Source organism: Parasteatoda tepidariorum, chromosome 4, assembly GCF_982258835.1.
Source record: "Parasteatoda tepidariorum strain Cologne lab strain chromosome 4, Ptep-v5.0, whole genome shotgun sequence".
NCBI lineage: Eukaryota > Metazoa > Arthropoda > Arachnida > Araneae > Theridiidae > Parasteatoda > Parasteatoda tepidariorum.
Window position 1 is genome coordinate 22,088,912 of NC_141758.1, and position 27,714 is coordinate 22,116,625.

Below are 27,714 nucleotides of genomic sequence, written 5' to 3' on the forward strand. Positions count from 1 at the left end.
TACAGCTTATTGTCCCTTCCAATTTCAGTGCGGCAATGGAAATTGTATTGAAGAATGGCGTGTTTGCAACGGATTCAAAGATTGCGAAGACAACAGTGACGAACGTGATTGCCCTGCCAGAGTATGTGACTCAGAAACCAAATTTCGATGTCAAAGCGGGGAATGCGTCTATAAATCAGGCTCATGTGATGGATATTCCGACTGTGCAGATGGCAGTGACGAATCGAATTGCAGTAAATAAAACTTTATCTATAGTTTAAAATATTTGGATGCTCAGTAACTGCTCGCTTCGCTCTCCAAGTCCCCAGATAGCAAAAAAAGGTTTAGTTTAACTCACCAAAACCCTTTTATTGTAAACCTAAAAAAGTTTGTAATGCGGTTTACGTGTAAGCTTTCTAACCTTAAAATGAGATCTGTGACCATCTTCTCTATTCTACGCACATTATCCTAATCCAGTGTTTCCCAAAGTGTGGTTAGCATACCGCCAGGGGTACGGGAACGGTTTAGTGGGTGTACATGTTCTTATGCGAAATATCTCGCAACAAATAAGAATTTCAAAAATTTTTATTTAAAAACAAAACTAGCCATGGAAATTTACGATTACGTACTTTTCTCTTGGCTATTCAATCAACTTTCAATAATTGTCGTGCCAACATACAGTTGTGATTTTTAACATTTTTTCGAATTTTTTATAGCAAAAAATAGATCCATATTTTCATTAGTGGTACACAGCGTTACGAATAATTTAGAAAGGGTGCACAAAATTCACAAGTTTGGGAAACACTGCTAATCCGAAATCTTGGAAAACAACCTTATATATAAAAACCTTAAATCGAGGTTGTCTCAGCGTGAAAAAAAATCCTTCAACAGAGCTAGCCTCAAGATGAAAATAATCTTATAAATAGATAATTATAAGGATTGTTTTCGTAAAGTCTGATACGCTTAACTAAAATCCATCTTGTCTTGAAATTTTAATCGACTAAGCAATTTGATCCCATCACTAGTGATACGTCAGCTAAAACGCCATTAACAGGTTCACGCCGGCTGATCACACCCAGGCGTGAAAGCGGGACGGAAAATAGAAAATACTGGTATAAGAACTATTTCAATATTAGATAATATTCGGGAGGAGTTAATCTATTCTCAACAATAGCAAAGAAATAGCAAAGGAAAGCAAAGAATAGCAAAGGAAAGAAAAAGCAAGCTTTCTGTTTTACTTCCAGCGAAAATAAATAAAAAATATAATAATAAATCGTAGAATATTATTAAAAAGAAATTCAAAAGTTTTGGTTCTCTTACTTATTATTAGCATACACTTTTGTAACTGGAATAGATAATTATTTTAAAGAATTTTTTTTTCTTCTTACAGCTGCTTGTCCCTTCAAATTTAAGTGCGACAATGGAAATTGTATTACAGAATTGTATGTTTGCGACGGATACAAAGATTGCGAAGACAACAGTGACGAACGTGATTGCCCTGCCACAGTATGTGACTCAGAAACTGAATTTCGATGTCAAAGCGGGGAATGCGTCTGGAAATCAGACGTATGTGATGGATATTCCGACTGTGAAGATGACAGTGACGAATACAATTGCAGTAAATAAAACTTTATCTATAGTTTAAAATATTTGGATGCTCAGTAACTGCTCGCTTCGCTCTCCAAGTCCCCAGATAGCAAAAAAAGGTTTAGTTTAACTCACCAAAACCCTTTTATTGTAAACCTAAAAAAGTTTGTAATGTGGTTTACGTGTAAGCTTTCTAACCTTAAAATGAGATCTGTGACCATCTTCTCTATTCTACGCACATTATCCTAATCCAGTGTTTCCCAAAGTGTGGTTAGCATACCGCCAGGGGTACGGGAACGGTTTAGTGGGTGTACATGTTCTTATGCGAAATATCTCGCAACAAATAAGAATTTCAAAAATTTTTATTTAAAAACAAAACTAGCCATGGAAATTTACGATTAAGTACTTTTCTCTTGGCTATTTTTTGCAGAGTCAACTTTCAATAATTGTCGTGCCAACATACAGTTGTGATTTTTAACATTTTTTCGAATTTTTTATAGCAAAAAATAGATCCATATTTTCATTAGTGGTACACAGCGTTACGAAAAATTTAGAAAGGGTACACAAAATTCACAAGTTTGGGAAACACTGCTAATCCGAAATCTTGGAAAACAACCTTATATATAAAAACCTTAAATCGAGGTTGTCTCAGCATGAAAAAAAATCGTTCAACAAAGCTAGCCTCAAGGTAACAATAATCTGGCATGCTTATCTAAAATCCATATTGTCTTGAAATTTTAATGGACAATGCAACATGATTCTATCGCTAGTGTGACGTCATTAAGGACCTTCAGTATAGAGATGGCTAATATTTTCTGGAACAGGTATTTTTCACCTGTTATTTAATCGTACCTGTTATAAAAATAACAGTTTACTTAGAAAGGCCTGTTCCAAAATACTAGGCAAACAATTATCTTGCCAAAAATTTATTGCTTGGCCACCGTAAGCGCATATACATTGTAAGAATGAAAAATAGCAACAGCGGTTATGTTTTAGTTTCTGTTTCGATTTTGTGATGTAAACATTATTATTTTGTAGAATAATACGATATGTACGTGAATGTAGTAAGCTACGAGTGTACTTACATTATCAATAAATATTGTCTGTGTTTTCTATGAAGACTTTATTAATGTTAATTCAGCAACATTCGAAGCCAACACACGCTTTATCGAAACAGCCTGTTATTTTATTACAGGCTAGTATTTTGGAACAGGCGATATTTTGTCACAGGCTAGTATTTTGGAACAGGCGATATTTTGTCACAGGCTAGTATTTTGGAACAGGCAGTATTTTATCACAGCCTAGTATTTTGTAACAGGTGAAGCAGGTTAGTACTTTTGAACAAATTTGTATTCAGGAATAGGCAAGAATTTTTCGATAGCTTTGCCTACTATTTTGCAGGTTAAGTTTATTTGTAAGAATGTCGCCCCTGCCCTTTTGATGCTCCGGCATATGGGGGGGGGAGGGGGCTGTTGCTTATAATTGCATTTTCCTTGTTTTAATTTTTTTTCTGCGATGTAAAAAGTTGAAGCATTTAAATATTTTTCCTAATTTTTTGATATTGATACATATTTTCTACATGTAAAAATTTTCTACAAAATACGATTCTTATTGTCTCATTTCTTCTCTCCTAAGTCTTACTCTCTCTCTCCCTCTCTTTCACCTTTTTTTTCTTTCTTTTTTTAAGGCAATAAATATTTTAACTTTTTATTTCCTTATAAGAAGGATGTGTTAAAATTGTTAAAACTATATTTAATATGCGAATTCAAACTATATTTAAACACTTTCTTTTCTTTGTATCAAACACTATATTTTTTCTCTCAATCTTTATCCTTTTTTACATCTACTTAAATATGCTGAACTTATGACGAAGCATGAAAGGTAGTACAATATTACTAAGAAGATGAAGGGTAGTAGAATAATATGTAAATATTTTTTAAGCAAAATATTTTATGAATGTGATTTAATAATGAAGCTTAGTTATAAAGTTTTAAGGGGCATTAAATTTATATATTTTATACATTTAATGAAGAAGTCAGAATATTTTGCTTGAAATAGTGAATTGCTCACTATAGAGTAACTACGGCCTACATATGCATAAAAATGCTCCAATTTTTTTATTGTCTCTTTTTTTCGCCTACTGTATTTACTGCATTAATTACAATCGTCTTTTGGGGGACATCTAATCATAAGTAGTTTACTTAGAGAATCCAGGCAACTCTTTACGCCAGTGTTTCCCAAACTCATGACTTTTGTGTACCCTTTCTAAATTTTTCGCAAAGCTGCGTACCACTAATAAAAAAATGAATGTATTTTTTACTATATAAAAAATTTGCACAAAAGTTAAAAATCACAACTGGCTGTTGACATCACTAATTATTAACTGTTAACTCTGCCCATAGCCAATAGAAAAATACGTAATCGTATATTTTCATGGCTAGCTTTGTTTTTAAATAAAACTTTTTGAAATTTTTGTTTTTGCAAGATATTTCGCATAAGAACGCGTACCCCCGCTAAACTGTTCTCGTACCCCTGGGGGTACGCGTACCAAACTTTGGGAAACACTGCTTTAGACCATTGGTCCCCTAACTTTCGAGCCACCTCCCTGGCGTTCGCGCTATCGGCGGCTTCCTTTTCGAGGTTACGAATTGACTCTATCAATATTTTTACATGAAGGTGTGTCCTTTATTTCCCTCGTAGTTATTTGTTGTAATAATTCAATCAATGTTCTATGCGAAGAGTAATTTTTGCGTTGAATTTTGTCCACTGGCATAGAAATAGATGTCTCTCTGGCATTGCCTATTATTTTGTTGCTTAAAAAATTTATTTACTTTGAATTTTTGAAGAAAATAAATAATATATTTTTAAATGATAATATTCTGCAGTGAAGAGAAAAATCTATTACAGTTAATTTGGCGAATTTCTTTTTTTTTCTTTCTTTCTTCTTGTTTTGAATTTTTCTTTTACATTAAAATTACCATTAAGGCTACATAGTATGTGATATTTTGATATTAATGTGCTAATTATTTTGAAAGAAAAATATTATTTAAATAATCCAAGAAAAGTTAAGAATTGTTAAAAAGACTTGTTTCTTTAAAAATTATGCTAAATTCGTATACTGATGTTTATTTTGAATATTTACTTTAAAAAAATGTTTAAAAGTCTGGGATTATGCTCTATTTATATTTAATTTCCTAAATGTTTCATCTGGTGCAAATTGGTAAAGCTCAATCAATTACATTTTAGTATAAATACTTTTTCAGCCTAAAACTGTCAAATGATGTTATTCGAACTATTTAAAAAATTGCGACGAGGTTGCAATGCATGCAGTTAGATTATTTTTAGGTATTAGGTTATATTTAATTTCATTTTTGTCAACTTGAAATTCTAGAAGACAACTAAGCCCTATTTCTTTTCTTATATAACATGAAAAATTCTGGTTATTTTGTCAAATATACAGAATATAATCTGCTATTCCTAAATTGTTTTTATTTAAAAATAATAATACATTATGTTGTATTTTAAATTCAGAGATAAATTTTTTTTTTAAATTTCTAATTTATCTCAATATTGATGAAGTTCCATTTCTTTTCCTCTCGTAGAAATGAAAAGATTCTGGTTATATCGTCAAACAGAATGTAATAGGGAACTCCTATATCTTTTTTATTTAGAAACAAGTAATAAATCTGTTTCTAAATTATTTTATGCTTGTTAGAAAGAGGCAAATTTTGTAAAAGAATTTTTTTCTGCTTATCTCATTTCTCCTAAAAATGGATTAAAAAGAACTATATTTTGTAACAAAAATTATTGTATCTATTATTATTCATTATACTTGATTACACTAACCAAAATGATTTTCAATCGTTTTCACCCAATTTAAACTACCTGATCTAAAGTATAATCACAAAAAGAATATATATATATATATATATATATAAAAGGACGAAATATAATTTTTTCACTAACAATAGAGAATGCTGTAAGTTTTATTTTTAATCGTTTTTCGTGAGGATCCTATAGCATGGGAGAAACTTTTCATGACAAATTCTGTTTCACCTCCAATTGGTATTTTAAAGTTCGGAAAAAAAGTTAGTTCAGCGTAATCTTGCAATAGTTTATTTGTATTCAGACAGTCTGAAAAAAAATCAGCATTTTTGATAGATAGGTAGATATATACTTTATTTACGTCGCACTAGAGCTGCACAATGAGGTATTGGCGACGGTCTGGGGAGCATCCATGAGGATAATCAGAAGACATGCCATCGCAATTTTGAACCTCTGCAATGAGAATGACTACCCTGCTTTGGTATCCGACGACCCGCACGTGAAGTCGAGCACTTTACTGTAGAACAGTTCAACGAGCACCTATACCGTGCACCCTCTGTTCCTGCGCAGCTGTGGTCACTCTCCCGCAGCCAGTGATGCTTGACTTCGGTGGTCTACTAGGTGTTTTTACGACCTGTCCCCGGCGGATCTTCAGAATATGAAATTCCATGGTCTACTACAAGTTATTTTTAACTTTAAAATACTTACGCAGAGGAGAGAGAATTTGCCATGAAGTTTCCTCTTCATTAGTAAAAATACTTTGCTTTTAAATAGGTTGTGATTACTACCGAACACCTAAATATCGTTTGATTGTTAACATCACACAAAGTGAATTCTAATTATCGTTTGATTGTAAATATCTGACTAGATTCACAATAGGTTGTTGAAAACGGTCAAATAATTATGCTTAGTGATAATGTGAGGACAATCCTTGCGCAATTGCAATTAAGAAATTAAAAAAAGCAACTTTTGATTCATGTATCGATCTCTGTTAAATTCTCCTAACCAACTATCAATTTACTTCAAAAAAAAAAATAAAGAAATGAAATTAAAATCAATTTTTAGTTTTAAAATTATTTCAATATCAAGTAATATCGGATTTAGTAGTTCGCTGAAAAGAAAAACTACCGAAAAATGAAAAATTCCTTTCTTTCTTCCATTACTTGCTATATCAAGAATCTTTTGCAGTAATTGCTTTGCGGTGCTAATCTATAATATATTATCTATAATCTTCAAAAGCTAAACATAAACAAACAGTCTTATAAGGAAATTCGAATAAAATACTACTAAAGCACCGATTAAATAAAAGCTCAGTTTTTGCAACGTAACGTAGTATAAAAAAAGGAGTAAGTAATTACAAATCTCAAAGAAAGTATTTTCTGATAATAGTCCTAAAGGATACAAAGTTTGCTTTAGGTAAAGCTTTAAAAAAAAATTAGACACTTAAAAATATATTAAATTGTGAAAAAAGGCAGATGACGTAACGGCCTTGTCAACGAAATGATCTTGTCGATGAAATTATCCGTAGACGAAGTGATGACGATGAAGAGGCTTGTCGATGTCGATTTAATGAACCGAACCCTGATTCCACATGCAATACTACTTTAACAGATCATTTTAAGCTTATGTTGCTTCATATCCCAGATGGTGTAGCTTAGTTTCACCATGTACATAAAACAAAAAAATCTTTAAAATGTTGAAATCAGCAAAGTAATAAAGCATTTAAGAATACAGTTTGCTGAATCATTTTAAGTTCATAAAATAGTGAACTCTAACACAGAAAGCATGTATCCTTACGGCAACAATGTGTCGGAATTTTTTCTTTATTGTCACATGAATGTTAAACCATTTTCCAATACAGCAAAAATATTGCACTTTCAAACCTTTCATCCTTAAAGGATTAAAAAGTATTTTTTTAAAGCATTTTTTAAACAGTGTTGTCACTTAAGATTCTTAGTGACGTTTTAAATGACGTCACACTAGCTATAAAATCAAATTGCATTGTCATTTAAAATCTCATGACAAGGTTGATTTTACCTAAGCATACAAAACTTTGCGAAAAGAAACATTATAATTACCAAGATATAAGATTATTTTCACCTTGAGACAACCTTTATTAAAAAAATATCGCTGTTTAAAACACTAAGTCAACCTCGATTTAAGGTTTTTAAGTAAAAGGTTGTTTTCCAAGGTTTTGGATTCGAGTAATGTGCGTGGAATAGAGCAGATTGTCACAGATCTTATTTTAAGATTAAAAGGTTTACACGTAAACCGTATTACAAACCTTCTTAAGTTTACATTAAAAGGTTTTTGTGGAGTGAAAAGAAAGCTTATATAGCTATCTAAGTAGTATAATAAATTTATCCATGTGTGTTTTTTTTTCACCAGCCGAATCCCAATGTGGAGGATTTTATTGCGGCAACAAAGAATGTGCTCCTCAAAAATCTAGATGTAACGGACGGAAGGATTGCACAAACGGAAATGATGAAGAAAATTGCGAAGCTTCTGAGTGCGACGAGGAAACTCAATTTAGATGCGATGAAAATAAATGCCTTTCGAAAAGATTTCTTTGCAATCGTCAGAGGGACTGTTCTGATGGAAGTGATGAAGATAAGTGTGGTAAATAAAGTGTTGCATAATTTTAATAAAACCGCGAGTCACAAAAATATTCAAGAAAAATGGATGTAAAGGCCTGGTTTCTTAAGACAAAGGCCTTCTCTGGACTTCAGCTGAAAGTTGACCTACCCTGACCCCAGGGCTAAAGAAAATAGATGGGCTAGTTCACTCCGCTCTTAGAGCTGAAGCTACGATTTCCCTCTTCATGACGTCACTGTGTCCACAGATCTCGGAGATCGTAAGCAAAGATATTATGATAACTTTGCATCTTTCTCTTTGTAAAAATAAGTTAGACTTTTCTGGTTATTAGCTTTCAAACTTTACGTAATTAACACATTATTTCCGATCATAAACATAGTTCAAAAAAACTTTCTTGCCCATTATATTAAAAAAAATAACATTTTAAACTTATATAAATGTTTTACTAGTTGGCGAAAATGACACTATAAATACTTTATTTTAAAAAGTCCAGTTTTAACTTTAATTATAAAGAAAAATGAAAGCATATATTGACACTTTTTTTATCTACATATTCTTTTATAACAATAAGTTGAGTTAAATTTAGAATTCCTGATCTTAAAATATGCCGTTAATAGCAATTTGTTCATACTTAATCATTAGGAAACATCTACCTTAAACGCTAATTACTGAAACAAAATAATAATTTAGGTGTTTAATGACATTAGAAATTTTACAATTGCTTATAGATATTTAAATTTACGATGGTATAATTTATAGATATTTAAATTTAAGAGAATATAATTTTTAAAAAAAATCATAAATATTTAGAATAACTACATTAAAAAATATGTTATGAAATTAGGAAAATTCCAACTATATACTATATATTTTATTTATACTTTTTATTTTACATTTTAATTTTTTTGACTTTATCCAATTTGTAATTTTTTTCTCCTGCCTTTCTTAACGAGGTGGTTTCTATTTAGATAATGAATTTTTATAAAAGATCTTAACGACAGTATAAACGTACTGCTGTTTTATATTAACTGTGCCATTTCGGAATCCATTCTTTACATTGTTGTTCATTTACTTTAGGGAACGCGAGGAAAATTATATTTTTTACTTTTTTTTAGTATGAAAATTTTTTCAAGTTGCCATCGCGCAAACTGGCATTTCGATAATAGTTTTAAATTTTTGTAAATTCACTGCAAAGACTGAGGAAAGTCATTATAGAAAATAACAAATGTCTTCGAATATCTCGCAAAAAGAAATGCTCCAATATTAGTTAGAGCTAGTAAGCCCGAACGCAAAGTGCGTAGTAAAAGTGCGAGCTTTGCACCAAAGTGACGTCACTAGAGAAAATCGGAGGATTGGCGCGGCGAGAGCTACTTCAAAGGAGTGAACCAGCCCTTCTATTCTCTGTAGCCCTGCCCTGACCCCAACAAGAAACTGTTTTGTAAACTCAGAGTGAGCAGTCTTTTCACCTCAGACATTATCTCGCATTGCGCATGCGTGAATGACATAAATAAATATTTATTTTGATTCTGTGGCTCGTTTTTAACTTTAGATGTGTTATTGTAGACCAGTGTTTAAGAGGGAAAAAATGACCTTTTAATCTTCGACCACAGATCGTTTTAAACCCGGACTCTTTGTATGATTTATATCTTCCAATATACAAATTAGGTTATTTTTTAAATTTCGGAGATTCATTACTCCACGAAATCAAAATGTTGGCAGATTTCAATAATCTGTTGGCTGTTGTCCGCCATTGCTTCAGCAGTTAGTGTAATCCAAATGCAATTGATTCGGACGGCAGTTGTCGTTCAAGCTGAGTGTTCGATGACGTATGCTGTCTTTCGCACAAATTGACCAATCAGAGGTAAGCGCTCCCTCCAAGCTAACGTTTTGTATCGCTGATGTGTCCTAAGAAACCAGGCCTTAAGATTAGTTTCCTTTTTCTACAGAAAATCGATTTATTTTTTCCCGCTAATTTTCAAAATAGTTACAATGGTCGTGCAGTCTGTGGTCGAAGGTCGCTGCTGACAAAGAAAAAAAAAGAAAAAGAGAAGAAAAACCGGAAAAATTCTTACAACTGGATGTCAATCTACTATAATTGAAATACAGTTGTGAGAATGGGGTGGTTATAAAAAACCCTTTGCCCTTTTTATGGACCTCCAGCGGCGTTTAATCTATTCAGATGAGGTATATTCAGAGTAGTATATTCAGAGGTATAAGCTTGAGATTCTAAAAACGACAGCGATTACGGCTTTATAGGTACATAGACTCGACATTTTCGAATTTGCGGCACCCATTTTTTTCGTTGCAAAAAATTCAGAGCATGCGAAAACCTTAAACACAGTGTTAAAAGGTACGTGTCTCACAAAATCTGGTACGCTATGCACGACTCACAAAAAGCAACTCTGGCCACACCCAAAAACACATGTACAAGGAATCACATGGATGATAAAAGCATTGAACACCCAAAAAACACATGAACATGAAAAAAAATATTGACTCTATGAAGCGCAAAGATAGAGTCAATGTGCATGATAAATAAAGTATATAAAGTCAAATAAATAAAGTAAAATAAAAATAAATAAATTAAAAAAATCATAGAATCACGTTCACTAGATTTTCAACGAAGAAAACCTATAAAAAAGTGGCTCACAATTTCAGGCACAATAGTTGACGTTCTGAAATTTTGTGATTAAGCGCCACCATCGGGGATTGTAACATATGCTTTGTAACAGGCTGACGCTATGTAGCCATGCTGTTAATTTACGTCATACCAGAATTGCTGCTACACTATGCGCTGATTGACATCGTTTGGATGGACGATGAGGCGCCTCAACAAATTTTATTTTTAAAAAACGTCGCTGAACAGTAGACCCAATTTTGGGTTTACGATCCAAGTAGCACATATCTCAAAAACAATATCGTACGAACTTATCTTCGAATATTATACAATATCGTTGTGAACCATTGTACTATACACCGAAGAGCCATTACGTTATGACCTTAGCTACTTGAACATAGTTGCAGACCTGGTTAAAATAATCATTAATCAAGGTCATTATAAGATTTCTTTTCACTAAAGCTTGTATGCTCAGCTAAAATTCACCTTGTCATGAAACTTTAATGAACAAAGAAATTTGATCCTATCGCTAGTGTGACGTCAGCTAAAATGTCATTAGGGCCCTAAACAACAATACTTTTTAAAAAGCCTTAAAAAATAATTTTTAAGAAGGAAAGTACTGATATTATTTAAACGACTATGCCGGCAGGACTCGCAATAAAGTTTTTGCTAATGAGCTAGAGTGCTGCTCTTAATGCTTTTACAGTCACATTTATATGTCAGTTTGGACGGTGGATGAAAAATAGAAACGAAAATTAAATAGTTTTAGATTTGGTAGAGCAGTGATGAAGATCGAATACCGGTGACCCTCATTTATAGATATATATTTTTTTCTAACGCTCTAATGACAAACAAAAATATATTTGGATATTTCTCACTTATCAATCAATTACTAAAAAAATCCATTTGATTATTGAAATTATATTTGTACTAAAATATAAAATACAAAAAAAGAAGTATTCAATTTTTTTTCTATTCGTCTTCAATTATTTATAAATAAATGATTTTTTGAAAGTAAAGAAATTTTTATGTTGAATAACTATTTCTTTCAGAGTCATTTAATAGCAAATAAGTGCAAATTTGAAAAATTATAGGACGTGAGCTGTGTTTAAAAATTTCTCAGAAAAATACACCGGTTAGAATACTCGGAAAAATACACCGGTGTTTTATTCTGTATTTCATAACTATAAATTATCAAAATGCTAAATTTAACATTTTTCAATTATTTTGACCAAAATTAATACAAAATAATGAAAAATATTTTCTTATAAGAATTCTGCGTTAAAGGGGAAAGGGAATTTGTGAAACATTAAAAATCCTCGCTGAGGCGTGTTTAGCCATCCCCTCCTACATCTGAAAGCCCCCACAAAGTTTTTTATAAGTAGTCCGCGCAGACTATTTAAAAAGTGAATCAGTTGTGCGCATGAAACTAAATTCTTTTTTAAAAGTAATTGAGGGAAATTTATCATATATATTTGATAATTGCATATGTAGTGGTTGACTAGTTAATAAGTCAAACAAATCATATTCATAAATAAAACAAATTTTTAGTCATATATTTTCTACCACTATCATATTTTTAGCAGATTTTCTATTAAATGCTTCGTTTGTAAACATATTTACCCTTATAGTGGTCTAATCGGGGTATCTACAAAAAACCGTGTGGAGGCTTTCAGTTATAGGAGGAGTTGGATTAGCCGTGTGCGTATTCCCTTCTTTAAGTAAGTTAAGGTCCCATCTTATTTCAGCATATAAAGATCCTGCGGCCTTAGTAGATATTGACAATGTTAACCATCATCAATTAAAAGGTACCCCATCATAGAATCGAGTTAACATGTTTAATATACTAATGAATTGGAATTGTATTTCTGTAGTGGTAGATACACAACAGTACTCCCTCACCAGAATTGTATCTGTGATAGAATTCGATGAACAGACACCTCTTGTTGATTCATTAATGTTTTGTGAGAAGCCGGTAGAGATGTATTAAGGTCACCGTTCATTTTGCTGATCGTGAGAGCTGTATTAAGTGCGCGGTCGTGGTTGCTTCTGTGTTGCCATTAGCAGTCGAGTGTATGCAGGCCGATGTTGCGTGCGATCGACACTGAGTAGCAACAGCGAGAAGAGGTTGATAATGTCGCAGTCACAAGATGCAAGTCAATTGTTCAAAAGGGACCATCCATCGAAGTAGACGTGTTCTGATCGAAGTGGGAGTTTCTGATTAGGTAAGCGTCTTCACATCATGTCCGAAGGTCACTAATGTGGAGGTTGAAGATATCGACAATGTTAATCTTCATCTATGAAAAGGTAACCCATCTTAGAATCGAGTTAGCGTGTATTAGATACTAATGAATTGGAATTGTATTTTTGTAGTGGTAGTTATCCTACAATACTACAGAAATCATTGGATACAGAAAAGAAAGTTTATACAAAATATATGATACATGAAATTTCCTAACTATATAAACGGGAAAATTGATCAATAATTAAGGAAGTAACGAGAGTTTAAAATGTGTAAAATAACGTCAAAGTGTCATTTTTCAAAGTAATTTTTTTTTTGACATGTGAAATAACTAGATATTAGTAAAAAATGTTTTTTGCACGAAATGAACTTAGTACAATTTCATACAAAAATAATATGAAAACCTTTTTTTTTTTTACCCAAGGAATTGAGATCGAAGGTTTATAGTTTATGTTATGAATGAGAAGGAAAAAAAAAAGAAAACGATTTATACGGAAAGAAAAAGCAAGCTTTCTGTTTTACTTCCAGCGAAAATAAATAAAAAAAATAATAATAAATCATAGAATATTATTTAAAAGAAATTCAAAAGTTTTGGTTCTCTTACTTATTATTAGCATACACTTTTGTAACTGGAATAGATATTTGTTTTAAAGAATTTATTTTTTCTTCTTACAGCTTATTGTCCCTTCCAATTTCAGTGCGACAATGGAAATTGTATTGAAGAATGGCGTGTTTGCAACGGATACAAAGATTGCGAGGACAACAGTGACGAACGTGATTGCCCTGCCAGAGTATGTGACTCAGAAACCAAATTTCGATGCCAAAGCGGGGAATGCGTCTATAAATCAGGCTCATGTGATGGATATTCCGACTGTGCAGATGGCAGTGACGAATCGAATTGCAGTAAATAAAACTTTATCTATAGTTTAAAGTATTTTGATGCTCAGTAACTGCTCGCTTCGCTCTCCAAGTCCCCAGATAGCAAAAAAAGGTTTAGTTTAACTCACCAAAACCCTTTTATTGTAAACCTAAAAAAGTTTGTAATGCGGTTTACGTGTAAGCTTTCTAACCTTAAAATGAGATCTGTGACCATCTTCTCTATGTTACGCACACTATCCTAATCCAGTGTTTCCCAAAGTGTGGTTAGCATACCGCCAGGGGTACGGGAACGGTTTAGTGGGTGTACATGTTCTTATGCGAAATATCTCGCAACAAATAAGAATTTCAAAAAATTTTATTTAAAAACAAAACTAGCCATGGAAATTTACGATTACGTACTTTTCTCTTGGCTATTTTTTTGCAGAGTCAACTTTCAATAATTGTCGTGCCAACATACAGTTGTGATTTTTAACATTTTTTCGAATTTTTTATAGCAAAAAATAGATCCATATTTTCATTAGTGGTACACAGCGTTACGAAAAATTTAGAAAGGGTGCACAAAATTCACAAGTTTGGGAAACACTGCTAATCCGAAATCTTGGAAAACAACCTTATATATAAAAACATTAAATCAAAGTTGTCTCAGCGTGAAAAAAATCCATCAATAAAGCTAGCCTCAAGATGAAAATAATCTTATAAATAGATAATTATAAGGATTGTTTTCGTAAAGTCTGATACGCTTAACTAAAATCCATCTTGTCTTGAAATTTTAATCGACTATGCAATTTGATCCCATCACTAGTGATACGTCAGCTAAAACGCCATTAACAGGTTCACGCCGGCTGTTCACACCCAGGCCTGAAAGCGGGACGGAAAATAGAAAATACTGGTATAAGAACTATTTCAATATTAGATAATATTCGGGAGGAGTTAATCTATTCTCAATAATAGCAAAGAAATAGCAAAGGAAAGCAAAGAATAGCAAAGGAAAGAAAAAGCAAGCTTTCTGTTTTACTTGCAGCGAAAATAAATAAAAAATATAATAATAAATCGTAGAATATTATTTAAAAAAAATTCAAAAGTTTTGGTTCTCTTACTTATTATTAGCATACACTTTTGTAACTGGAATAGATAATTATTTTAAAGAATTTTTTTTTCTTCTTACAGCTGCTTGTCCCTTCAAATTTAAGTGCGACAATGGAAATTGTATTAGAGAATTGTATGTTTGCGACGGATACAAAGATTGCGAAGACAACAGTGACGAACGTGATTGCCCTGCCACAGTATGTGACTCAGAAACTGAATTTCGATGTCAAAGCGGGGAATGCGTCTGGAAATCAGACGTATGTGATGGAATATCTGACTGTGAAGATGACAGTGACGAATACAATTGCAGTAAATAAAACTTTATCTATAGTTTAAAATATTTGGATGCTCAGTAACTGCTCGCTTCGCTCTCCAAGTCCCCAGATAGCAAAAAAAGGTTTAGTTTAACTCACCAAAACCCTTTTATTGTAAACCTAAAAAAGTTTGTAATGTGGTTTACGTGTAAGCTTTCTAACCTTAAAATGAGATCTGTGACCATCTTCTCTATTCTACGCACATTATCCTAATCCAGTGTTTCCCAAAGTGTGGTTAGCATACCGCCAGGGGTACGGGAACGGTTTAGTGGGTGAACATGTTCTTATGCGAAATATCTCGCAACAAATAAGAATTTCAAAAATTTTTATTTAAAAACAAAACTAGCCATGGAAATTTACGACTACGTACTTTTCTCTTGGCTATTTTTTGCAGAGTCAACTTTCAATAATTGTCGTGCCAACATACAGTTGTGATTTTTAACATTTTTTCGAATTTTTTATAGCAAAAAATAGATCCATATTTTCATTAGTGGTACACAGCGTTACGAAAAATTTAGAAAGGGTACACAAAATTCACAAGTTTGGGAAACACTGCTAATCCGAAATCTTGGAAAACAACCTTATATATAAAAACCTTAAATCGAGGTTGTCTCAGCATGAAAAAAAATCGTTCAACAAAGCTAGCCTCAAGGTAACAATAATCTGGCATGCTTATCTAAAATCCATATTGTCTTGAAATTTTAATGGACAATGCAATATGATTCTGTCGCTAGTGTGACGTCATTAAGGACCTTCAGTATAGAGATGGCTAATATTTTCTGGAACAGGTATTTTTCACCTGTTATTTAATCGTACCTGTTATAAAAATAACAGTTTACTTAGAAAGGCCTGTTCCAAAATACTAGGCAAACAATTATCTTGCCAAAAATTTATTGCTTGGCCACCGTAAGCGCATATACATTGTAAGAATGAAAAATAGCAACAGCGGTTATGTTTTAGTTTCTGTTTCGATTTTGTGATGTAAACATTATTATTTTGTAGAATAATACGATATGTACGTGAATGTAGTAAGCTACGAGTGTACTTACATTATCAATAAATATTGTCTGTGTTTTCTATGAAGACTTTATTAATGTTAATTCAGCAACATTCGAAGCCAACACACGCTTTATCGAAACAGCCTGTTATTTTATCACAGGCTAGTATTTTGGAACAGGCGATATTTTGTCACAGGCTAGTATTTTGGAACAGGCAGTATTTTATCACAGCCTAGTATTTTGGAACAGATGGTATTTTGTCACAGGCTAGTATTTTGGAACAGGTGAAGCAGGTTAGTACTTTTGAACAAATTTGTATTCAGGAATAGGCAAGAATTTTTTGATAGCTTTGCCTACTATTTTGCAGGTTAAGTTTATTTGTAAGAATGTCGCCCCTGCCCTTTTGATGCTCCGGCATATGGGGGGGGGGAAGGGGGCTGTTGCTTATAATTGCATTTTCCTTGTTTTAATTTTTTTTCTGCGATGTAAAAAGTTGAAGCATTTAAATATTTTTCCTAATTTTTTGATATTGATACATATTTTCTACATGTAAAAATTTTCTACAAAATACGATTCTTATTGTCTCATTTCTTCTCTCCTAAGTCTTACTCTCTCTCTCCCTCTCTTTCACCTTTTTTTTCTTTCTTTTTTTAAGGCAATAAATATTTTAACTTTTTATTTCCTTGTAAGAAGGATGTGTTAAAATTGCTAAAACTATATTTAGTATGCGAATTCAAACTATATTTAAACACTTTCTTTTCTTTGTATCAAACACTATATTTTTTCTCTCAATCTTTATCCTTTTTTACATCTACTTAAATATGCTGAACTTATGACGAAGCATGAAAGGTAGTACAATATTACTAAGAAGATGAAGGGTAGTAGAATAATATGTAAATATTTTTTAAGCAAAATATTTTATGAATGTGATTTAATAATGAAGCTTAGTTATAAAGTTTTAAGGGGCATTAAATTTATATATTTTATACATTTAATGAAGAAGTAAGAATATTTTGCTTGAAATAGTGAATTGCTCACTATAGAGTAACTACGGCCCACATATGCATAAAAATGCTCCAATTTTTTTCATTGTCTCTTTTTTTCGCCTACTGTATTTACTGCATTAATTACAATCGTCTTTTGGGGGACATCTAAGCATAAGTAGTTTACTTTGAGAATCCAGGCAACTCTTTACGCCAGTGTTTCCCAAACTCATGACTTTTGTGTACCCTTTCTAAATTTTTCGCAAAGCTGCGTACCACTAATAAAAAAATGAATGTATTTTTTACTATATAAAAAATTTGCACAAAAGTTAAAAATCACAACTGGCTGCTGACATCACTAATTATTAACTGTTAACTCTGCCCATAGCCAATAGAAAAATACGTAATCGTATATTTTCATGGCTAGCTTTGTTTTTAAATAAAACTTTTTGAAATTTTTGTTTTTGCAAGATATTTCGCATAAGAACGCGTACCCCCGCTAAACTGTTCTCGTACCCCTGGGGGTACGCGTACCAAACTTTGGGAAACACTGCTTTACACCATTGGTCCCCTAACTTTCGAGCCACCTCCCTGGCTTTCGCGCTATCGGCGGCTTCCTTTTCGAGGTCGGAATCGACCGTGACCTTCGAGGTTACGAATGGACTCTATCAATATTTTTACATGAAGGTGTGTCCTTTATTTCCCTCGTAGTTATTTGTTGTAATAATTCAATCAATGTTCTATGCGAAGAGTAATTTTTGCGTTGAATTTTGTCCACTCGCATAGAAATAGATGTCTCTCTGGCATTGCCTATTATTTTGTTGCTTAAAAAATTTATTTACTTTGAATTTTTGAGGAAAATAAATAATATATTTTTAAATGATAATATTCTGCAGTGAAGAGAAAAATCTATTACAGTTAATTTGACGAATTTCTTTTTTTTCTTTCTTTCTTCTTGTTTTGAATTTTTCTTTGACATTAAAATTACCATTAAGGCTACATAGTATGTGATATTTTGATATTAATGTGCTAATTATTTTGAAAGAAAAATATTATTTAAGTAATCCAAGAAAAGTTAAGAATTGTTAAAAAGACTTGTTTCTTTAAAAATTATGCTAAATTCGTATACTGATGTTTATTTTGAATATTTACTTTAAAAAAATGTTTAAAAGTCTGGGATTATGCTCTATTTATATTTAATTTCCTAAATGTTTCATCTGGTGCAAATTGGTAAAGCTCAATCAATTACATTTTAGAATATACTTTTTCAGCCTAAAACTGTCATATGATGTTATTCGAACTATTTAAAAAATTGCGACGAGGTTGCAATGCATGCAGTTAGATTATTTTTAGGTATTAGGTTATATTTAATTTCATTTTTGTCAACTTGAAATTCTAGAAGACAACTAAGCCCTATTTCTTTTCTTATATAACATGAAAAATTCTGGTTATTTTGTCAAATATACAGAATATAATCTGCTATTCCTAAATTGTTTTTATTTAAAAATAATAATACATTATGTTGTATTTTAAATTCAGAGATAAATTTTTTTTTTTAAATTTCTAATTTATCTCAATATTGAAGTTCCATTTCTTTTCCTCTCGTAGAAATGAAAAGATTCTGGTTATATCGTCAAACAGAATGTAATAGGGAACTCCTATATATTTTTTTATTTAGAAACAAGTAATAAATCTGTTTCTAAATTATTTTATGCTTGTTAGAAAGAGGCAAATTTTGTAAAAGAATTTTTTTCTGCTTATCTCATTTCTCCTAAAAATGGATTAAAAAGAACTATATTTTGTAACAAAAATTATTGTATCTATTATTATTCATTATACTTGATTACACTAACCAAAATGATTTTCAATCGTTTTCACCCAATTTAAACTACCTGATCTAAAGTATAATCACAAAAAGAATATATATATATATATATATATATATATATATATATATATATATATATATATATATATAAAAGGACGAAATATAATTTTTTCACTAACAATAGAGAATGCTGTAAGTTTTATTTTTAATCGTTTTTCGTGAGGATCCTATAGCATGGGAGAAACTTTTCATGACGAATTCTGTTTCACCTCCAATTGGTATTTTAAAGTTCGGAAAAAAAGTTAGTTCAGCGTAATCTTGCAATAGTTTATTTGTATTCAGACAGTCTGAAAAAAAATCAGCATTTTTGATAGATAGGTAGATATATACTTTATTTACGTCGCACTAGAGCTGCACAATGAGGTATTGGCGACGGTCTGGGGAGCATCCATGAGGATAATCAGAAGACATGCCATCGCAATTTTGAACCTCTGCAGTGAGAATGACTACCCTGCTTTGGTATCCGACGACCCGCACGTGAAGTCGAGCACTTTACTGTAGAACAGTTCAACGAGCACCTATACCGTGCACCCTCTGTTCCTGCGCAGCTGTGGTCACTCTCCCGCAGCCAGTGATGCTTGACTTCGGTGGTCTACTAGGTGTTTTTACGACCTGTCCCCGGCGGATCTTCAGAATATGAAATTCCATGGTCTACTACAAGTTATTTTTAACTTTAAAATACTTACGCAGAGAAGAGAGAATTTGCCATGAAGTTTCCTCTTCATTAGTAAAAATACTTTGCTTTTAAATAGGTTGTGATTACTACCGAACACCTAAATATCGTTTGATTGTTAACATCACACAAAGTGAATTCTAATTATCGTTTGATTGTAAATATCTGACTAGATTCACAATAGGTTGTTGAAAACGGTCAAATAATTATGCTTAGTGATAATGTGAGGACAATCCTTGCGCAATTGCAATTAAGAAATTAAAAAAAGCAACTTTTGATACATGTATCGATCTCTGTTAAATTCTCCTAACCAACTATCAATTTACTTCAAAAAAAAAATAAAGAAATGAAATTAAAATCAATTTTTAGTTTTAAAATTATTTCAATATCAAGTAATATCGGATTTAGTAGTTCGCTGAAAAGAAAAACTACCGAAAAATGAAAAATTCCTTTCTTTCTTCCATTACTTGCTATATCAAGAATCTTTTGCAGTAATTGCTTTGCGGTGCTAATCTATAATATATTATCTATAATCTTCAAAAGCTAAACATAAACAAACAGTCTTATAAGGAAATTCGAATAAAATACTACTAAAGCACCGATTAAATAAAGGCGCGGTTTTTGCAACGTAACGTAGTATAAAAAAAGGAGTAAAAGTAATTACAAATCTCAAAGAAAGTATTTTCTGATAATAGTCCTAAAGGATACAAAGTTTGCTTTAGGTAAAGCTTTAAAAAAAAATTAGACACTTAAAAATACATTAAATTGTGAAAAAAGGCAGATGACGTAACGGCCTTGTCAACGAAATGATCTTGTCGATGAAATTATCCGTAGACGAAGTGATGACGATGAAGAGGCTTGTCGATGTCGATTTAATGAACCGGACCCTGATTCCACATGCAATAATACTTTAACAGATCATTTTAAGCTTATGTTGCTTCATATCCCAGATGGTGTAGCTTAGTTTCACCATGTACATAAAACAAAAAAATCTTTAAAATGTTGAAATCAGCAAAGTAATAAAGCATTTAAGAATACAGTTTGCTGAATCATTTTAAGTTCATATAATAGTGAACTCTAACACAGAAAGCATGTATCCTTACGGCAACAATGTGTCGGAATTTTTTCTTTATTGTCACATGAATGTTAAACCATTTTCCAATACAGCAAAAATATTGCACTTTCAAACCTTTCATCCTTAAAGGATTAAAAAGTATTTTTTTAAAGCATTTTTTAAACAGTGTTGTCACTTAAGATTCTTAGTGACGTTTTAAATGACGTCACACTAGCTATAAAATCAAATTGCATTGTCATTTAAAATCTCATGACAAGGTTGATTTTACCTAAGCATACAAAACTTTGCGAAAAGAAACATTATAATTACCAAGATATAAAATTATTTTCACCTTGAGACAAGCTTTATTAAAAAAATATCGCTGTTTAAAACACTAAGTCAACCTCGATTTAAGGTTTTTAAGTAAAAGGTTGTTTTCCAAGGTTTTGGATTCGAGCAATGTGCGTGGAATAGAGCAGATTGTCACAGATCTTATTTTAAGATTAAAAGGTTTACACGTAAACCGTATTATAAACCTTTTTAAGTTTACATTAAAAGGTTTTTGTGAAGTGAAAAGAAAGCTTATATGGGTCATTCTCACGAAAACTGTCATTTTTCAGTTCATAAAATCCCGAAAAAGTAAAGTGAATAAAAAGCTCTGAAACTTTTTATATTAATAGAATAATGTAATGGCATTATAAAGAAAGTATATATCCTATAAAATATACTTAATATTTAAATTAATTAATTTTTTAAATAATTAATTTATAATTAATTAATTTATAATAATTAATAATTAATTTAATAAATAAATTATTAATTTAATTTTTTAATTTATTTTTCAAATTAATTAATAAGTGAATTAATTATTTTCACTATTTAAAAAGTGAGGGAATGATATTTTATTTTAATACATGTTTTTATCTAAGTTACATCTACCTAAAGTTTGAAAATGATAACATACTAAGTATATCTAATATTTATTATAATTTACTCTTATATATTTAATAGTTTTTACAGGTTTGGGAAATAAAATTGGCTGGCACGATTGAACAAAAAAAATTTAATAATATACTCATCTTGAATCATTCCCTCACTTCAGCGTCATTCCCTCACTTTATGCACTAGTGAGGGAATGACGAATTCAATAAAATTTAAAAATAACAGTTAGGCCTAATTAATTTCTGAAGTCCATCACATACAATTATATTCGTACAAGAAAGCAACATATAATTATCCACTTTCTTGATGAAGTTGTATTTTATTTTACTCTAAAAAATGACATGAGGGAATGACAAATGTAAAAAATTTTACCTGGTTTGATTCATTCAAATTTATTCCACAGCAAGGCTTCTTTAAGTTGAAGATGGAAACATACTGCAATTTTGTTCTATGATGCCAGTTGTTAACTTCTGAAGTTTTTATTGAAATATTTTTATTCTAAGAAGATTGCAGGTGATAAGAACATTGTTGTGAGGGAATGACGCGAAACACTGGGGACAAAGTTTAAAATAGTGCTGTGTTAATATTTTTATCAGAAATTAAATTTAAAATTGATTTTCTGAATTCTATATTTCAGTACTCTGAAATAAAAAACACGAATTTGTAAAAAACTTTTTTTTATTTCAGTAACAATTTTTTTCTTTTTTGAAATCAGCAGTGGGGACAAATGAGGGAATGACATATTGGTATATTATAATTACCTAAAATAAATAAAAAATGAAAATTGATAATTTTATTTTTATTCTTTTGTTAGCTTGCATTTTGAAGGACGCTTTCCCTGAATTTTTTTTTTTCGTAAGCTGTAAAACAAACATAAAATATACTGGGGACATGAAAATGACTGTTTTTGTGAGAATGACCCATATAGCTATCTAAGTAGTATAATAAATTTATCCATGTGTGTTTTTTTTTCACCAGCCGAATCCCAATGTGGAGGATTTTATTGCGGCAACAAAGAATGTGCTCCTCAAAAATCTAGATGTAACGGACGGAAGGATTGCACAAACGGAAATGATGAAGAAAATTGCGAAGCTTCTGAGTGCGACGAGGAAACTCAATTTAGATGCGATGAAAATAAATGCCTTTCGAAAAGATTTCTTTGCAATCGTCAGAGGGACTGTTCTGATGGAAGTGATGAAGATAAGTGTGGTAAATAAAGTGTTGCATAATTTTAATAAAACCGCGAGTCACAAAAATATTCAAGAAAAATGGATGTAAAGGCCTGGTTTCTTAAGACAAAGGCCTTCTCTGGACTTCAGCTGAAAGTTGACCTACCCTGACCCCAGGGCTAAAGAAAATAGATGGGCTAGTTCACTCCGCTCTTAGAGCTGAAGCTACGATTTCCCTCTTCATGACGTCACTGTGTCCACAGATCTCGGAGATCGTAAGCAAAGATATTATGATAACTTTGCATCTTTCTCTTTGTAAAAATAAGTTAGACTTTTCTGGTTATTAGCTTTCAAACTTTACGTAATTAACACATTATTTCCGATCATAAACATAGTTCAAAAAAACTTTCTTGCCCATTATATTAAAAAAAATACCATTTTAAACTTATAAAAATGTTTTACTAGTTGGCGAAAATGACACTATAAATATTTTATTTTAAAAAGTCCAGTTTTAACTTTAATTATAAAGAAAAATGAAAGCAAATATCGACACTTTTTTTATCTACATATTCTTTTATAACAATAAGTTGAGTTAAATTTAGAATTCCTGATCTTAAAATATGCCGTTAATAGCAATTTGTTCATACTTAATCATTAGGAAACATCTACCTTAAACGCTAATTACTGAAACAAAATAATAATTTAGGTGTTTAATGACATTAGAAATTTTACAATTGCTTATAGATATTTAAATTTACGATGATATAATTTATAGATATTTAAATTTATAGATATTTAAATTTAAGAGAATATAATTTTTAAAAAAAATCATAAATATTTAGAATAACTACATTAAAAAATATGTTATGAAATTAGGAAAATTCCAACTATATACTATATATTTTATTTATACTTTTTATTTTACATTTTAATTTTTTTGACTTTATCCAATTTGTAATTTTTTTCTCCTGCCTTTCTTAACGAGGTGGTTTCTATTTAGATAATGAATTTTTATAAAAGATCTTAACGACAGTATAAACGTACTGCTGTTTTATATTAACTGTGCCATTTCGGAATCCATTCTTTACATTGTTGTTCATTTACTTTAGGGAACGCGAGGAAAATTATATTTTTTACTTTTTTTTTTGTATGAAAATTTTTTCAAGTTGCCATCGCGCAAACTGGCATTTCGATAATAGTTTTAAATTTTTGTAAATTCACTGCAAAAACTGAGGAAAGTCATTATAGAAAATAACAAATGTCTTCGAATATCTCGCAAAAAGAAATGCTCCAATATTAGTTAGAGCTAGTAAGCCCGAACGCAAAGTGCGTAGTAAAAGTGCGAGCTTTGCACCAAAGTGACGTCACTAGAGAAAATCGGAGGATTGGCGCGGCGAGAGCTACTTCAAAGGAGTGAACCAGCCCTTCTATTCTCTGTAGCCCTGCCCTGACCCCAACAAGAAACTGTTTTGTAAACTCAGAGTGAGCAGTCTTTTCACCTCAGACATTATCTCGCATTGCGCATGCGTGAATGACATAAATAAATATTTATTTTGATTCTGTAGCTCGTTTTTAACTTTAGATGCGTTATTGTAGACCAGTGTTTAAGAGGGAAAAAATGACCTTTTAATCTGTGGCCACAGATCGTTTTAAACCCGGACTCTTTGTATGATTTATATCTTCCAATATACAAATTAGGTTATTTTTTAAATTTCGGAGATTCATTACTCCACGAAATCAAAATGTTGGCAGATTTCAATAATCTGTTGGCTGTTGTCCGCCATTGCTTCAGCAGTTAGTGTAATCCAAATGCAATTGATTCGGACGGCAGTTGTCGTTCAAGCTGAGTGTTCGATGACGTATGCTGTCTTTCGCACAAATTGACCAATCAGAGGTAAGCGCTCCCTCCAAGCTAACGTTTTGTATCGCCGATGTGTCCTAAGAAACCAGGCCTTAAGATTTGTTTCCTTTTTCTACAGAAAATCGATTTATTTTTTCCCGCTAATTTTCAAAATAGTTACAATGGTCGTGCAGTCTGTGGTCGAAGGTCGCTGCTGACAAAGAAAAAAAAAGAAAAAGAGAAGAAAAACCGGAAAAATTCTTACAACTGGATGTCAATCTACTATAATTGAAATACAGTTGTGAGAAGGGGGTGGTTATAAAAAACCCTTTGCCCTTTTTATGGACCTCCAGCGGCGTTCAATCTATTCAGATGAGGTATATTCAGAGTAGTATATTCAGAGGTATAAGCTTGAGATTCTAAAAACGACAGCGGTTATGGCTTTATAGGTACATAGACTCGACATTTTCGAATTTGCGGCACCCATTTTTTTCGTTGCAAAAAATTCAGAGCATGCGAAAACCTTAAACACAGTGTTAAAAGGTACGTGTCTCACAAAATCTGGTACGCTATGCACGACTCACAAAAAGCAACTCTGGCCACACCCAAAAACACATGAACAAGGAATCACATGGATGATAAAAGCATTGAACACCCAAAAAACACATGAACATGAAAAAAAATATTGACTCTATGAAGCGCAAAGATAGAGTCAATGTGCATGATAAATAAAGTATATAAAGTCAAATAAATAAAGTAAAATAAAAATAAATAAATTAAAAAAATCATAGAATCACGTTCACTAGATCTTCAACGAAGAAAACCTATAAAAAAGTGGCTCACAATTTCAGGCAAAATAGTTGACGTTCTGAAATTTTGTGATTAAGCGCCACCATCGGGGATTGTAACATATGCTTTGTAACAGGCTGACGCTATGTAGCCATGCTGTTAATTTACGTCATACCAGAATTGCTGCTACACTATGCGCTGATTGACATCGTTTGGATGGACGATGAGGCGCCTCAACAAATTTTATTTTTAAAAAACGTCGCTGAACAGTAGACCCAATTTTGGGTTTACGATCCAAGTAGCACATATCTCAAAAACAATATCGTACGAACTTATCTTCGAATATTATACAATATCGTTGTGAACCATTGTACTATACACCGAAGAGCCATTACGTTATGACCTTAGCTACTTGAACATAGTTGCAGACCTGGTTAAAATAATCATTAATCAAGGTCATTATAAGATTTCTTTTCACTAAAGCTTGTATGCTCAGCTAAAATTCACCTTGTCATGAAACTTTAATGAACAAAGAAATTTGATCCTATCGCTAGTGTGACGTCAGCTAAAATGTCATTAGGGCCCTAAACAACAATACTTTTTAAAAAGCCTTAAAAAATAATTTTTAAGAAGGAAAGTACTGATATTATTTAAACGACTATGCCGGCAGGACTCGCACTAAAGTTTTTGCTAATGAGCTAGAGTGCTGCTCTTAATGCTTTTACAGTCACATTTATATGTCAGTTTGGACGGTGGATGAAAAATAGAAACGAAAATTAAATAGTTTTAGATTTGGTAGAGCAGTGATGAAGATCGAATACCGGTGACCCTCATTTATAGATACATATTTTTTTCTAACGCTCTAATGACAAACAAAAATATATTTGGATATTTCTCACTTATCAATCAATTACTAAAAAAATCCATTTGATTATTGAAATTATATTTGTACTAAAATATAAAATACAAAAAAAGAAGTATTCAATTTTTTTTCTATTCGTCTTCAATTATTTATAAATAAATGATTTTTTGAAAGTAAAGAAATTTTTATGTTGAATAACTATTTCTTTCAGAGTCATTTAATAGCAAATAAGTGCAAATTTGAAAAATTATAGGACGTGAGCTGTGTTTAAAAAATTCTCAGAAAAATACACCGGTTAGAATACTCGGAAAAATACACCGGTGTTTTATTCTGTATTTCATAACTATAAATTATCAAAATGCTAAATTTAACATTTTTCAATTATTTTGACCAAAATTAATACAAAATAATGAAAAATATTTTCTTATAAGAATTCTGCGTTAAAGGGGAAATGGAATTTGACATTAAAAATCCTCACGGAGGCGAGTTTAGCCATCCCCTCCTACATCTGAAAGCCCCCACAAAGTTTTTTATAAGTAGTCCGCGCAGACTATTTAAAAAGTGAATCAGTTGTGCGCATGAAACTAAATTCTTTTTTAAAAGTAATTGAGGGAAATTTATCATATATATTTGATAATTGCATATGTAGTGGTTGACTAGTTAATAAGTCAAACAAATCATATTCATAAATAAAACAAATTTTTAGTCATATATTTTCTACCACTATCATATTTTTAGCAGATTTTCTATTAAATGCTTCGTTTGTAAACATATTTACCCTTATAGTGGTCTAATCGGGCTATCTACAAAAAACCGTGTGGAGGCTTTCAGTTATAGGAGGAGTTGGATTAGCCGTGTGCGTATTCCCTTCTTTAAGTAAGTTAAGGTCCCATCTTATTTCAGTATATAAAGATCCTGCGGCCTTAGTAGATATTGACAATGTTAACCATCATCAATTAAAAGGTACCCCATCATAGAATCGAGTTAACATGTTTAATATACTAATGAATTGGAATTGTATTTCTGTAGTGGTAGATACACAACAGTACTCCCTCACCAGAATTGTATCTGTGATAGAATTCGATGAACAGACACCTCTTGTTGATTCATTAATGTTTTGTGAGAAGCCGGTAGAGATGTATTAAGGTCACCGTTCATTTTGCTGATCGTGAGAGCTGTATTAAGTGCGCGGTCGTGGTTGCTTCTGTGTTGCCATTAGCAGTCGAGTGTATGCAGGCCGATGTTGCGTGCGATCGACACTGAGTAGCAACAGCGAGAAGAGGTTGATAATGTCGCAGTCACAAAATGCAAGTCAATTGTTCAAAAGGGACCATCCATCGAAGTAGACGTGTTCTGATCGAAGTGGGAGTTTCTGATTAGGTAAGCGTCTTC

At 31.8% G+C, this 27,714-nt stretch overlaps 1 protein-coding gene across 7 annotated transcripts in view; it reads left to right on the plus strand.

The window, feature by feature from the left end:
- LOC107443390 (uncharacterized) overlaps positions 1-27,714 on the plus strand; it is a 100,981-nt gene that overhangs the window by 58,074 nt on the left and 15,193 nt on the right. For 2 of the 7 annotated variants that reach the window (XM_087160753.1, XM_087160754.1), the window contains 6 exons: positions 6-233; positions 1,370-1,597; positions 7,780-8,010; positions 13,521-13,748; positions 14,892-15,119; positions 22,641-22,871. In XM_087160753.1, coding sequence (XP_087016879.1) covers positions 6-233; positions 1,370-1,597; positions 7,780-8,010; positions 13,521-13,748; positions 14,892-15,119; positions 22,641-22,871 — 1,374 coding nt within the window. The remainder of the gene's footprint in view (positions 1-5; positions 234-1,369; positions 1,598-7,779; positions 8,011-13,520; positions 13,749-14,891; positions 15,120-22,640; positions 22,872-27,714) is intronic. The other 5 variants (XM_087160756.1, XM_087160755.1, XM_087160757.1 and 2 more) reach the window with 5 other exon arrangements.